The 12,109-nt window shown below is 37.9% G+C and overlaps 1 protein-coding gene across 2 annotated transcripts in view; it reads right to left on the reverse strand.

Annotated features, from left to right (window-relative positions):
* kirrel1b (kirre like nephrin family adhesion molecule 1b) overlaps positions 1-6,691 on the reverse strand; it is a 118,947-nt gene extending 112,256 nt beyond the window's left edge. For both annotated transcript variants that reach the window (XM_057857318.1, XM_057857320.1), the window contains exon 1: positions 6,382-6,691. In XM_057857318.1, the coding sequence (XP_057713301.1) occupies positions 6,382-6,457 (76 nt within the window). In that variant the 5' untranslated portion in view covers positions 6,458-6,691. The remainder of the gene's footprint in view (positions 1-6,381) is intronic.
* Positions 6,692-12,109: the final 5,418 nt, after the last annotated feature.

The raw sequence follows: 12,109 nt of genomic DNA on the forward strand, positions 1-12,109 counted from the left end.
AGCTCAAATTATATTATTATATATTTTGTTACTGTTCCTCAACACAATGATTTAAAGTACAACAGCACAATGTTGTTTATTTTTGCCTTACTTTGAATACCGATACCGCACTGTAAAAAGTATATTTAAACCAATATCCCCTTTGACACTTGTCAATTCATTCATCATTTTAAGACATAAAATCCCTTTAGATTGGGACAGTCAAACTAAACTGGACATCTATTATCGCCTTCAATGGCAGTGAAACATGATCACTCAATGCCAGCCTTCCCAATCGAAACGGAGTTGATGTCTATAGCTGGCAATGGCAGTGGATGAATTAAGGGCTACAAGTCCTGAGGTATAAGGGTATTGCAATTTACAATACCGTTCAAAAGTCTGGGGTCACCCGGACAACTTTGTGTTTTCCATAAGTCACACTTTGATTTATCAAATGAGATGCAAAACGATTTGAAAATATAGTCAAGACATTAAAAAAGTTAGAAATGATACAAATTCATTTGAATAATAAGATAACCAGATCTCAAGCCCATTAAGGTATTGTGGGAGCAGCTTGACCGTAAGGTAAGGACGTAAGGTGCCCATCAAGCCGATCAAATGTATGAGGGGGGCTTCTGGTGGGGTCGAATTTCCCCGCATTACCACAGAAAATTTACAGCTAAAATGCCAAAGGTCCGCAATGCTGTAAATGCTACAAACGGAGCATTTTTTGCCGAAAGCCAACTTTAAAGTAGAAAATTAATATTTCAAATAAAACTTATTATTCTTAACTTTGTCAATGTCTTGACAATATTTTCTATTCGTTTTGCACCTCATTTGATATGTAAAAGTGTACAATTTCATAGAAAAAACAAAATTGTCCACGTTTGGACGGTAGTGTGTATATACACTACAGATTAAAATCAAGCCACATCAACAAATGTATGCAGTAAAGTTATCATTAACTATACAGCTACACTTTTTTCTTCCTCCAGAAAATAGAGATTATAAGCTTTCCAGTGATGTACTGTATCACACATGCATATAGGACAATTTTGAAATTTGGCCAAATTGGGGGTCTCGGAGCGGAACTTCAAGTCACCCGAGTGTTTTCCGCCATACATATATTTGATTTGATTTGAATAGTTATTTTGTCATCATCACCGGTATCATTGACAATCATTGACAATTACAAAATGTGATATTATTTGAGAAGAAGACAAAGGCGGACGGGAAGAAGCAAATGCTTATCAGTTTCCCGTCCCCCATACAACTAAAGACGCACATTCAGACATGGTACATACATCAGATGGCCACAAAACTGTACAATAAACAATCTGGGTTTAGTAACTCAGCGTCCAGTCAAGCAGCTCGATTAATTTCAGGGCGTACAAGGTTACAGAGCTTGCTGGCCCTGAGCGCTTATCGGTTAAGATAAGAGAGTGCTTCAGGAGCTCAGAGTGCGTCTGTACATGGTGAAGTTCAGCCACGGAATGATATATATATACATATACTGTATGTATCGAAAAATCTTTTCCAGGGTTATTTTGGGGGTTAAATAAAATTTTAATTTTTGCAGTGGGCTTTTGAAATATTTTTTCAATCATAATTAAATAATGTGAATACATGACTGCTTTGACTGACAATAAAAGGCTGCACATGCATAAAGGGAACATACAAATGTGAGTACATAACCCTACAGTGATCCCCCGCTACTTCGCTGTTACGTCCCACGGACAGCTCGTTAAGGGTGTAACATAAAACGAGCCACACAAATTCACAAGAGGCACAATTTATTTACACGAGTCAAACCTGCAATGAACAAAATATACAAAATACGGAGAAGCGCGGCTTCAAGGTAAGCCCAGGCCAAAACAACACACAAAAGGAAACTACACTTAAATCCCACCCTCTACTAAAACCTTTGTCGTATAAAGGAAATAACGAAAAGACAGCCACTACCCTGGCTTCCTAAACTAAACAAAACAGGAGAAAACGGGTTGAACAGAAATTGCAGCTTACCCCTAATGCTTCTGTGTTCTCTTTTACTGTGGTGAACAAAAACGATCCAATAACGAATAGACACAAAAGATCTCACCCAAAAAGCGGGAGTGTATCAAACTAGCGATCAAATGCACACGAAAGTGAATGGCGAGCAAACAGCTGGCAAGGAGGATCGCGGAACGAATGCTGTCAATGCAACCTCAGCTGTCAGTTGACAGCGTCTGACTTTTCAAGCGTGGCGCCCTTTCTTCGTGGCCAATCAGCAGCGGCGACGTTGTCTGTCCGTCCGGCGTCGATCAAAATGTCACAGTGGGAGGGGAAGCAGCCAGCTGGCAGAGGCAGGGATCAGCTGACTTTAGCTTCTCAAAATAAAACACAGTTAAACGGCCAGGACCATCACAATCGCGCTTCAAACTTCGGGCCCACAGTCCGTCACGGAGTTTTTTGCAATTGAAAAAAAAAAAAAAAAAAAAAAAAAAAAAAAAAACAGATGAGCTGTCCCGAGCTGATCGCTTAGTCTCACTCTCGCTCCCTCCCTCCCTCTCCTTGCTCATTGTTCCCCAGGCAGGCAGTGCACGTGCGCTGGAGTTGCTTATTAAAGTTAATGATGTTGACAGATGTTTGTGTTTGATCTTGCCAGAGTCACGGGCTTCAAAAGCGCCGCATGAGTCAATCATCGTTTAACTTGTTAAACAGTTGCTGTGGCAACTCATTGTGTGTAAGTGAGAGGATTTGAGTAGCCTCAATGAAGTGATGTCTTGTAACAGACAGCCTCTGTGTGCATTGCGCGGGCAGGGGGATAAAAAAGCTCATGCTGGAATGAATGTGTGTGTGGCAACGTTCAAGGCAGAAGGACTTGTTGTGTTCACGGCAATAAATGCCAAATGTTAAACGTGATCCTGAGCAGTTTGTAATTTCCACATGTCACTCCAAGAGTCCCAGCCAAGGTAGGTAACAGAAGCATTTAATGAAGCCAAGCATTTTTCTACTACAGTTCAGTACTTTATTCTTCTTTAAAAATAATTCGGTGGGACATTAACATGTTTAAAACTTATAATTATTACATTTGAAGTGCTTAAAACCCATTTATTAATATATATACGCACATTTTTTAAAAATTATACTTTGGGAAAAAAGTGAAAAAACGTGTTATATGTAGCTCATTCCAATGCTGAATTTGAATAAATATATTCAACACACAGAAAAAAAAAAAAAAAAAATACTTCAGGGGGAGCGCTACTTCGTGGTGTTTCACTTACCGCGACAAGCTGTGGTCCCCATTAACCGTGAAAAACGAGGGATCACTGTATTGAATTGAATTGAATTTGACTCCTACAATTCCACTGGACATATTTTTTTCTTCGCACAGATTAAAATCAAGCCAAATCAAATAACGTATGCAGTAAAGTTATCATTAACTATAAAGCTAATTATCCATTTAGCCATTTAGCCATCTATACAAAATAATACACAGGGCTAAATTTAATCTACATTTACTCACACAATTTCCTTTTTTATTGTACATCTACCCACATGGCTGAGTGGATGCGTATTGATTATCAAAATTACAAAGAAAATTTCAAAGTTCTTAAAACCATCTATTTTTCACTCACCTGCTTTGACCTACTTTTAAGGTGTCAAAAATGCCCTCCTGTTCAAAATTTTTCTTCCCCCCAGAAAATAGACATTTTAAGCTTTCCATTGATGTACCACACATGCATACAGGACAATTTTGAAATTTGGCCAAATTGGGGGTCACACAGCGGAACTTCAAGTCACCTCAGTGTTTTCCCCCTTATATATATATATATTTACCCGACTGAAACAAACTTTGCTGAGCAAAAGAGAAAATGTCAAGTAACAGCACAAAATTAAAAAAAAAAAAATGCAAGAAAATCACAACCGAGATAAAGACCAGACTGTAGACTGAATTTAAGCTTTTTGTGTGGGCCATAGTTAATGATTCTTTTTTTTAACAATCTGTGGCGGGCCAGTAAAAATTGGACAGCAGGCCTCAGCTGGCCCGTGGGCTGTATTTTGGTCCCCTGACTTAACGTACCATCAGTGGCAGCCAATAAGTGGATACTAAACTCTACTGTGACTTCTATATTTATTTTACACACACTCTCTCTCTCTCTCTCTCTCTCTCTCTCTCTCTCTCTCTCTCTCTCTCTCTCTCCACACTCAAACAAAAGCATATGATTATATTCTTTTGAAGAAAAATGCCAACGATTGAACATGTGGTGTTGGTCGTTATTGGTCAAGATGTGCGTCTCAATGGATTTTCACGTGGGCGGTCCATTCAGACGGGCAAGCGAGCACTGCGAGAAACACTTCAAAGAGAGAGTTCTTTCTCTCACCCTTTTGGTTAATATCAATGCTGCTGCTAAAAGAAAAAAAATAAGGGTGATTCCAGCTTTGTAATGCCTTGAATCTGCCTCTGCTTACATTGGCAGAAGGTAACGTGAGTCTGTGGTGTGAAAACCACAAAACAGCCCCCAGCAGAATAACTTACATTCTGTTAACGATCATATAATACTTCCAAAAAATGTAATGTACACACATGGACGGAATTGTTGCTACTCCTCTGGTAATGACAGAAAAAGCCATAATTGTCACTGAAATCAGGCAAATGTGTAAAAGCAACAATAAAATAAAAGATTTTTTGGGGAAACGGTAATACCCATAACTTAATATTTCATTGTACAATTTTTTGGGGCGATCACGGCAATCAAACGATTTCTGTGTCAACGAGACTTCGGCACCTGCCAACAGCTATATCGGCCCAATCCTCATCTGTACTCATCTCCATTTGTCTCCGTTTTGATGGGTGTCTTCTCCAGAAAGCATGTTTCAGCTTCTTCCACAATGTTAAATGGGCTTTAGCACTTAGCTTGTAGAAAGCCACTTCCGAATTGTCCAACGCTTTAGCCATTCTTCTCTGATTTTGGCTTTTGGATCGTAATCACATGACCTAGGACTGAGACCAAGCTTTGTGGCATCCATCAGCACATTCTTCTGCAGAATACCTTGATAATCTTGAGATTGCATTGTACCTTGCACAGATTCAAGTAACACTGTGTCCGATATAGCTAAGCAGCCTAGAACATAACCAAGGCAAGAATTTTACAAAGGTGTTTTATCTATGATACTACTTTCATAGAAGACGTTTCGGATTTCAACATCTGAAATGGCAAATTCATATATCGACTCCACCACCTGATTCCTTGCCGGTGTGATTCTCAGAGTAATCGATTTATGGATCGGTGTGAAAAGAGCCATCATCACATAATCCATCGAGGCCAACAATGCATCTTTTCCTCATCGGGGCCTCAAACTCAGCGTGTGAAGACAACGGCTTCGTCTCTGAGCTGTCGCCACACATCAGCGTCTGTGGACCACCACCGCGGCAGCCTGGGGGCCGCGTTGGTGCGGACCCAGGTGGTGAGGCAGGTACAAGTGCGTGTGCACACACATACACACGGCCATTACATGCACTAATTTTTCCCTTCAGTTCTCTCACAGACTCACACAAAAACACACATGTTGCCATCCACACATAATTCACCGCCTACACCAACACACACACGCACACAAGTAATCACATAGAGGCCCCCACACACACCCATTCATGAAAAAGATGTACACACTCACATACAAAACACAAACACACACTTTGTGTTGAAGAACTTCATTTTTTTCCCCGTGTATGCTGCAATAAAAGTCCAGTTGAACGCAATTAATCATGAGCACAATTACCTTGAACTTATTTTGCACCACAGGATGGTTTGAAACAAAGCCATACTCACGTGGCGACTGACCATTGTTTTTGAAGATATGATATTGGTTTTCACTGGAGAACGATGCTTAGAGCAGGGGTTCCCAACCTATTCCACTAAGGCACACTGTGGGTGCAGGATTTCATTCTTACCAAACAAGATGACAACACTTTTTCCCCAATCTGGTGTTTTACAAGTGCAATCAGTTGATTGCAGTCAGGTGTGGCTTGTTTTAGCAGAAGCCTCATTGGTTCAACTGTCTCTGCTGGATCGGCTGGAACAAAAACCAGGACCCACAGTGTGCCTTGAGGACTGGGTTGAAAACCCCTGGCTTAGAGATACGAGGGATCTGAGATATGAATGTATTAAACTCTCAAATCAACAGAAATATCAGTTACACTGAATGTAACCAAATAATAAAAAAAAAATATATATATAAATACATATATATAAATGAGAGTATTATTGCAAATATGAGGTTATGTCATCACGCGTCTTTCCCAATCAAGCGGAATGATTTCCAGGTGCGATCAATCAACAGACAATCCACTTTCACGACGAACAAGAAAAGCAACAAAGCACCAGATTGCAATGCAACTTTATGTGCGTGCTTGCTCACCTGGCGGCCAAGTAACGAGCAAAGTTAGGATCCACAAAGGCTGCTTCATGATGCTTTCAGCCACGCGCGTGCACATGGTCGGCTCTCTTTGCCGCCGCTGCGCGCGCCTCAGTCAACTCCCGCCGGATTGAACTCATCAGAGAGGCCAAGCGAGATTTATTGACTGATATTAATATTAATCATTGAAAAAAGAGGGAGAAAAGATCAAGAAAAATCCTCTCCCGCTTGCGCTCTTTACAATGTTGCGTTCACGCACGTCCGTTCCTCGCAGCCCTCTGCTGGCGTTTGAGACGCGCGAGCTTGCTACAGCTCTCCCTGTTTGCCCCCCTTCCTAAGCACGCCCCCTCCCACCTCGCAACACCCACCCCCCTCATCATCCTCATCCTCATCACCCCCCCAACCCCTCGAGCTATCCCCGCTCCTCGCAAAGCTCCGTTTTGGATGGCTAGAATGCGGTGGGCGTCCTCCAGTGGCTGACAGGAAAACTGCAGTACAAAAATGTTGAGATTGACAATAATAATAGGAATATTTCTACAATAGGAAATGGAAATAAGGTTTTATTTAGAAAAAAAAAGTAAAATGCATATAACTTAAACGTGATATTATATAAAGAAATTAACACATTCACATTAAAAGAAAAAATGCAATTTTTAAAAGATTTTACCCAAAAATTTTTTTCATTCATTCATTCATTCATTTTCCATGCCGCTTTTCCTCACGAGGGTCGCGGAGGTGCTGGAGCCTATCCCAGCTAACTATGGGCAGTAGGCAGGGTACACCCTGAACTGGTTGCCAGCCAAATTATGAAAAAAAAACATAAAAAGTAGGGCTGTCAAAATTATCGCGTTAACGGGCGTTAATTAATTTTTTTAATTAATCCCGTTAAAATATTTGACGCAATTAACGCACTATGCCCGCTCAGACAGATTTAAATGTCAGTACAGTGAAAGGCCAACTTGTTAATTGTGTTTTATGGAGTTTTTCCGCCCTCTGCTGGCGCTTGGGTGTGACTTGCATATGTTATGTGGCGTAATGTCGCCCTCTGCTGGCGATTCAGTGCAGCGGATTATTTGGGTTTCGGCGCGCTTTTCTGACGTAATTATATGTCGACGCGAACTCACACTAATAGACAGTGTTATTCAGACCAGCTAACGTCCGCATCTAGTATTCAGTGGCAGTTCTCATAGCCCCATCACACTGTTTGTGTCTAATACATGCATCGCTTGGGAGTTATATTCCTCCTTTGTTTATATTCATGAGCATTAGATAGTTATTGATGATGTGTATTTGAATTTGTTCACATATATGGTGAAATGCAGTTACATTGTTAGATGCTTGTGAGCTAATTGGCTAGTGCTACTGCTCAAATGGACACGTGTGTGTACATTTTATGTTATTTTGTGATTTATGCAAGTTATTGACACATTGCCTTGTTATTTTCAGTTTTACAAAAATACAAGAAACGTGCTCCTGTCAAAAAGAGATGACTTCAGTAAAGCCCATGCAACTTTGCCACACCGTCTGATTTCTTTTTGGAACTTATGTTCGCTATCTGTCAATTTGTACTACTAGTTTATTTTTTGATTGAAAATTTTACAAATTTTATTAAAACGAAAACATTAAGAGGCGTTTTAATATAACATTTTATCCATGGATCACTTTAACAGAATGTTAATAATGTTAATGCCATCTTGTTGATTTATTGTTATAATAAACAAATACAGTCCTTATGTACTGTATGTTGAATGTATATATCCATCTTGTCTTATCTTTCCATTCCAACAATAATTTACAGAAAAATATGGCATATTTTATAGATGGTTTGAATTGCGATTAATTACGATTAATTAATTTTTAAGCTGTAATTAACTCGATTAAAAATTTTAATCGTTTGACAGCCCTAATAAAAAGACATGAAATAAAATGTATAATATACCTAAACATGAAAGTCAAGTAAAATAAATAAATAAAAGGTGTGTACTATTTTACAACCAAGTAAAATCTAAACAACACTGGAAAAATAAAAGTAAAATTGAGTGACAAAAAAGAAATGACAAGAGAACACAAGAAAAATGTCATCGTCATAACCAGATGTATGATTAAAACTGCAATTAAGATTGTTATAATTTTGTCAAACTTAATGTTCTTTCCCTCAACAATATACCATTCTTAGAATCATATCAGTATTACAAAAAAATATATATATATTTTATTTTTTAATCAACAATGTCAATTAAAAAATTCATTATTTATTATTAGGTTACCCATCTTATCATTATTTGTCAGAGACCACAGTTGAACAAGCCAAAAATGTATTATTTTATTTATATATATATATATATATATATATATATATATATATATATTATTCGGTAGATAATTTAATCATATTTTATTTACCAGAACAATCATAAATTTTGCTCCCTTTTACAGCAAGACATTAAAAATTGAACTTAAGAAATCGACAAGTAAAGCAACTTCAAAGCACATTGGACTATTCTTTGCATTGTCTCGTCCTCTGGTGGCCGTATTTAAAACTACACTAAAAAACAAATTGTGGTAGAACCGTACTTCTCAAATAGTGGAGTGCAAACTTACTAAACATACTTTTTTTTTTTTTTTTTTGCCATACTAAAATAATGTACTATATGTATATGTATATGTAATATGTGTATGGTACTTGTACGCCAACTCAGTGGGTGGCAGTGGCGCTCTCATTTTCAGAGTGTGCGTAGTATTTTTGGACCAAACAAGAGCACACAGCAAAGAGCACTGGAGATATGAAGAGCTACACAAGGATATATGACGAAGCGTATGTAGCGTTTGGCTTTGACTTTTAATACTGTAGGAGATGAGGAAAGACCAGTCTGTTTACTCAATCTAAAAAGGTTTGCAGCAGGAAGCCAAATCAATTAAGACACCACTTAAAGACATCAGACCCTGATCACATTGATAAGCCGCTTGATTGTATTTTAGTGAGAACTTGCCGAATATTGCTAACAATCGTCCCTCTTTGTCATTGTTACGTCAGTAAACCAGCGAGCACTGTTAGCATGATCGGTGCAAAATAACCCCACGCTATAGCAAAGGAGTTAATACTGGCAGCAGTAAATATAACATTTGTCCCCCTGTCCAATGACACTGTCGTTTTTGTTGTAATTTTGTTTTTCCGGTTAAATTGTTTGGCATATTGTCTTCGTAAGTTAATGTTCCTAATCAATTTGAATTTATAATTATTGATTGATCTTATTAAATTTTATTTTTCCGTATCAAATTGTCAAAAACATGTATCTTGAGTGTTTTACAGTTTGGATGTGACTCTATTTTTTATTTATTCAGGCAAATTGATGCGCTTTACGTCTTTGCTGTAACAGACAAAACAATGTTGATAAAGTTGTACTTTATTCCAAGTTGATCTATATTACTTTTCCCCCCCTTTAATATAAAAAAGGAAACAATGTTTGGCAGAGGTGTACTTATAATAAAATAATTTTAGAGACAAATGATACTATTTACAGTGGCGGCAGAGAGTTGTGGGGAGGGGGCGCGAAACGTCTACGTCTTCCTGGGGGGCTGTTATAGAAAATAGTTGAGAAGCACAGTGGTAAAACCATAAATTTGTTACATTATTAACTGTGCTGCTCATCCTCACAAGGGTCGTAGGGATGCCAGGGCCAATCACCAGCTGACTGGCCAGGAGGTAGTGTACACCCTGAACTGGTTGCTACCCAATCACGGGGAACAAAGAGACAAACAACCATTCACACTGACACCTACTGACACTCGGAGTGTTCAATCAGCAGATCATGCATGTTTTGGGGATGTGAGAGGAAACCAGAGTATGCAGAAAAAAATCCACAAGTCCAGAAGCACATATTAAATTTCAAAATTTCAAGTGAAACAACGATAAAAAAAACATTAAAAAAAAGCTGTAAAGCACCCTCAAACTGCGGTTGTACCATTTTGTGGGATATGTTAAAAAGTGTTTATTTTTTAAAGCTGTTACAGGAATTGTTTAAAATAAATATTTGGTAACACTTTGTTAGACAGTGGCGTCATCAGACTGTCATGAGACAGTCATTATTATGCCATGACACCAGTGTTGTTTTCGTCAACGATAACAAAAATATTTATCAACGAATAATTTTTTTCATGACAATGACGAGCTAAAAACGTGTCTTGGGAGACTAAAATAAAACTAGATGGATGCCAGTTTTCGTCTAGGACGAGTACCAGATGAAAATTCGCCACAGTTTCCAACATAAGTTCACAATGGGTGACATTTTCTTATTGTAGATTAAGTTAGCACACATCGTAGCAGTGTTAGGTCATGTCTGCTGCGCCATCCCCTCGCCCCACACACACGCTTATTCACCATTCAGGCTCCTTTTGTGAAACACATGTGTCAGTTGCTGCTTGGTAAGTTTTGTTTTCTTAAATTGGCTAGATATGCATGTTGCTTTAGCCTTTAAAGGTCTGTGCTGAGTCATCATCACGCGCTAAATGCAACTTGTAGCATTAGCATTTAGCGTGGTAAGCGTCATCTTAAACTCCTGGAAAACTTTTTACATACAGTTCGTGGCATTCAGGTGAGTTTTAATTAAAAATAATGTACTGTTTTCCTGCTGAGTGTCTATTATCATCACAAAGAGATACATTGGAAGGTGATATCCTTGTACACTATTGATTATTATTTAATTTATTTAATCGTGAATGTTTTTTTTTTAATTCATAGGAAAATATTTTGAGTTTTCGTTGACTAAAACTAGAAAAACCCATTTTTAAAAGACTAAAATATGACTCAGACTAATATTTATTTTTGTCCAAAAGACTAGGACGAAAATTAAAAGGGTTGCCAAAAGCAACACTGCATGACACTCCTAGATAGCAGACCGACGTTGAAAAGATGTTGGATCAACATTCCACTGTCAATCTTATATCGTTGAATCAACGTCACTTTTGCACCCTTAATGTTGAACGTTTCAACGTTGAAATCCTTTCAAAACCTAAACTTCATTTCGATTATTGATAATAGAGGAACAATGCTGAATCAATGTTATGTTTTCGACCAAAACGCCCACTCATCCATAATTCAATGACTTTTCAATCATATTTCCTGGTCAATCATAAATCAACTATTTGTCAACATTAGTTCATCAACTATAAAACAATGTTAACCCAACCATCGCCTGACTTACCATAGAACAAAGTTGTTTCAACATCACTTGACGTCGAAATTTTTTATTTCAACTATACTGATGATATTGATAGAAAATCAACGTTAATTCAATGTCGATCTGCTTCTGGGACTGTCATGAGCATTAATGAATGCTTATGGATTATGTCATTAAGTGTCATCCGGCAAACTATGTCACTTTTGAATGGATGTAAAAGATGCGGCCTGGACGTGAATGGAGTTAGTGACAAAATTGTCAACAACAGTGTCATGTTATAATTCTGATGGTCTTAAGACAGACTTATGACGCCACTGTCAAATAAAGTGTTACCAAATATTTTCAGTAAATTTAGCACAATTTTGAAATCATACAATAAAACCACATGATGGTAACTTAAGTTATTGTACCTTCAATTTTTAAAAATTTTTTTAAATTTTAATTTTTATTTAATAAATGCACAAATTTCAGGTTGACATCATAGAAATCTTTGTGCCGTATTTAAAAGAACAAATTCTGTGGTTAAACAAAGCACAAAAAATGTCTGACAAAGA

The sequence above is a fragment of the Corythoichthys intestinalis genome, chromosome 14 (assembly GCF_030265065.1).
Source record: "Corythoichthys intestinalis isolate RoL2023-P3 chromosome 14, ASM3026506v1, whole genome shotgun sequence".
NCBI lineage: Eukaryota > Metazoa > Chordata > Actinopteri > Syngnathiformes > Syngnathidae > Corythoichthys > Corythoichthys intestinalis.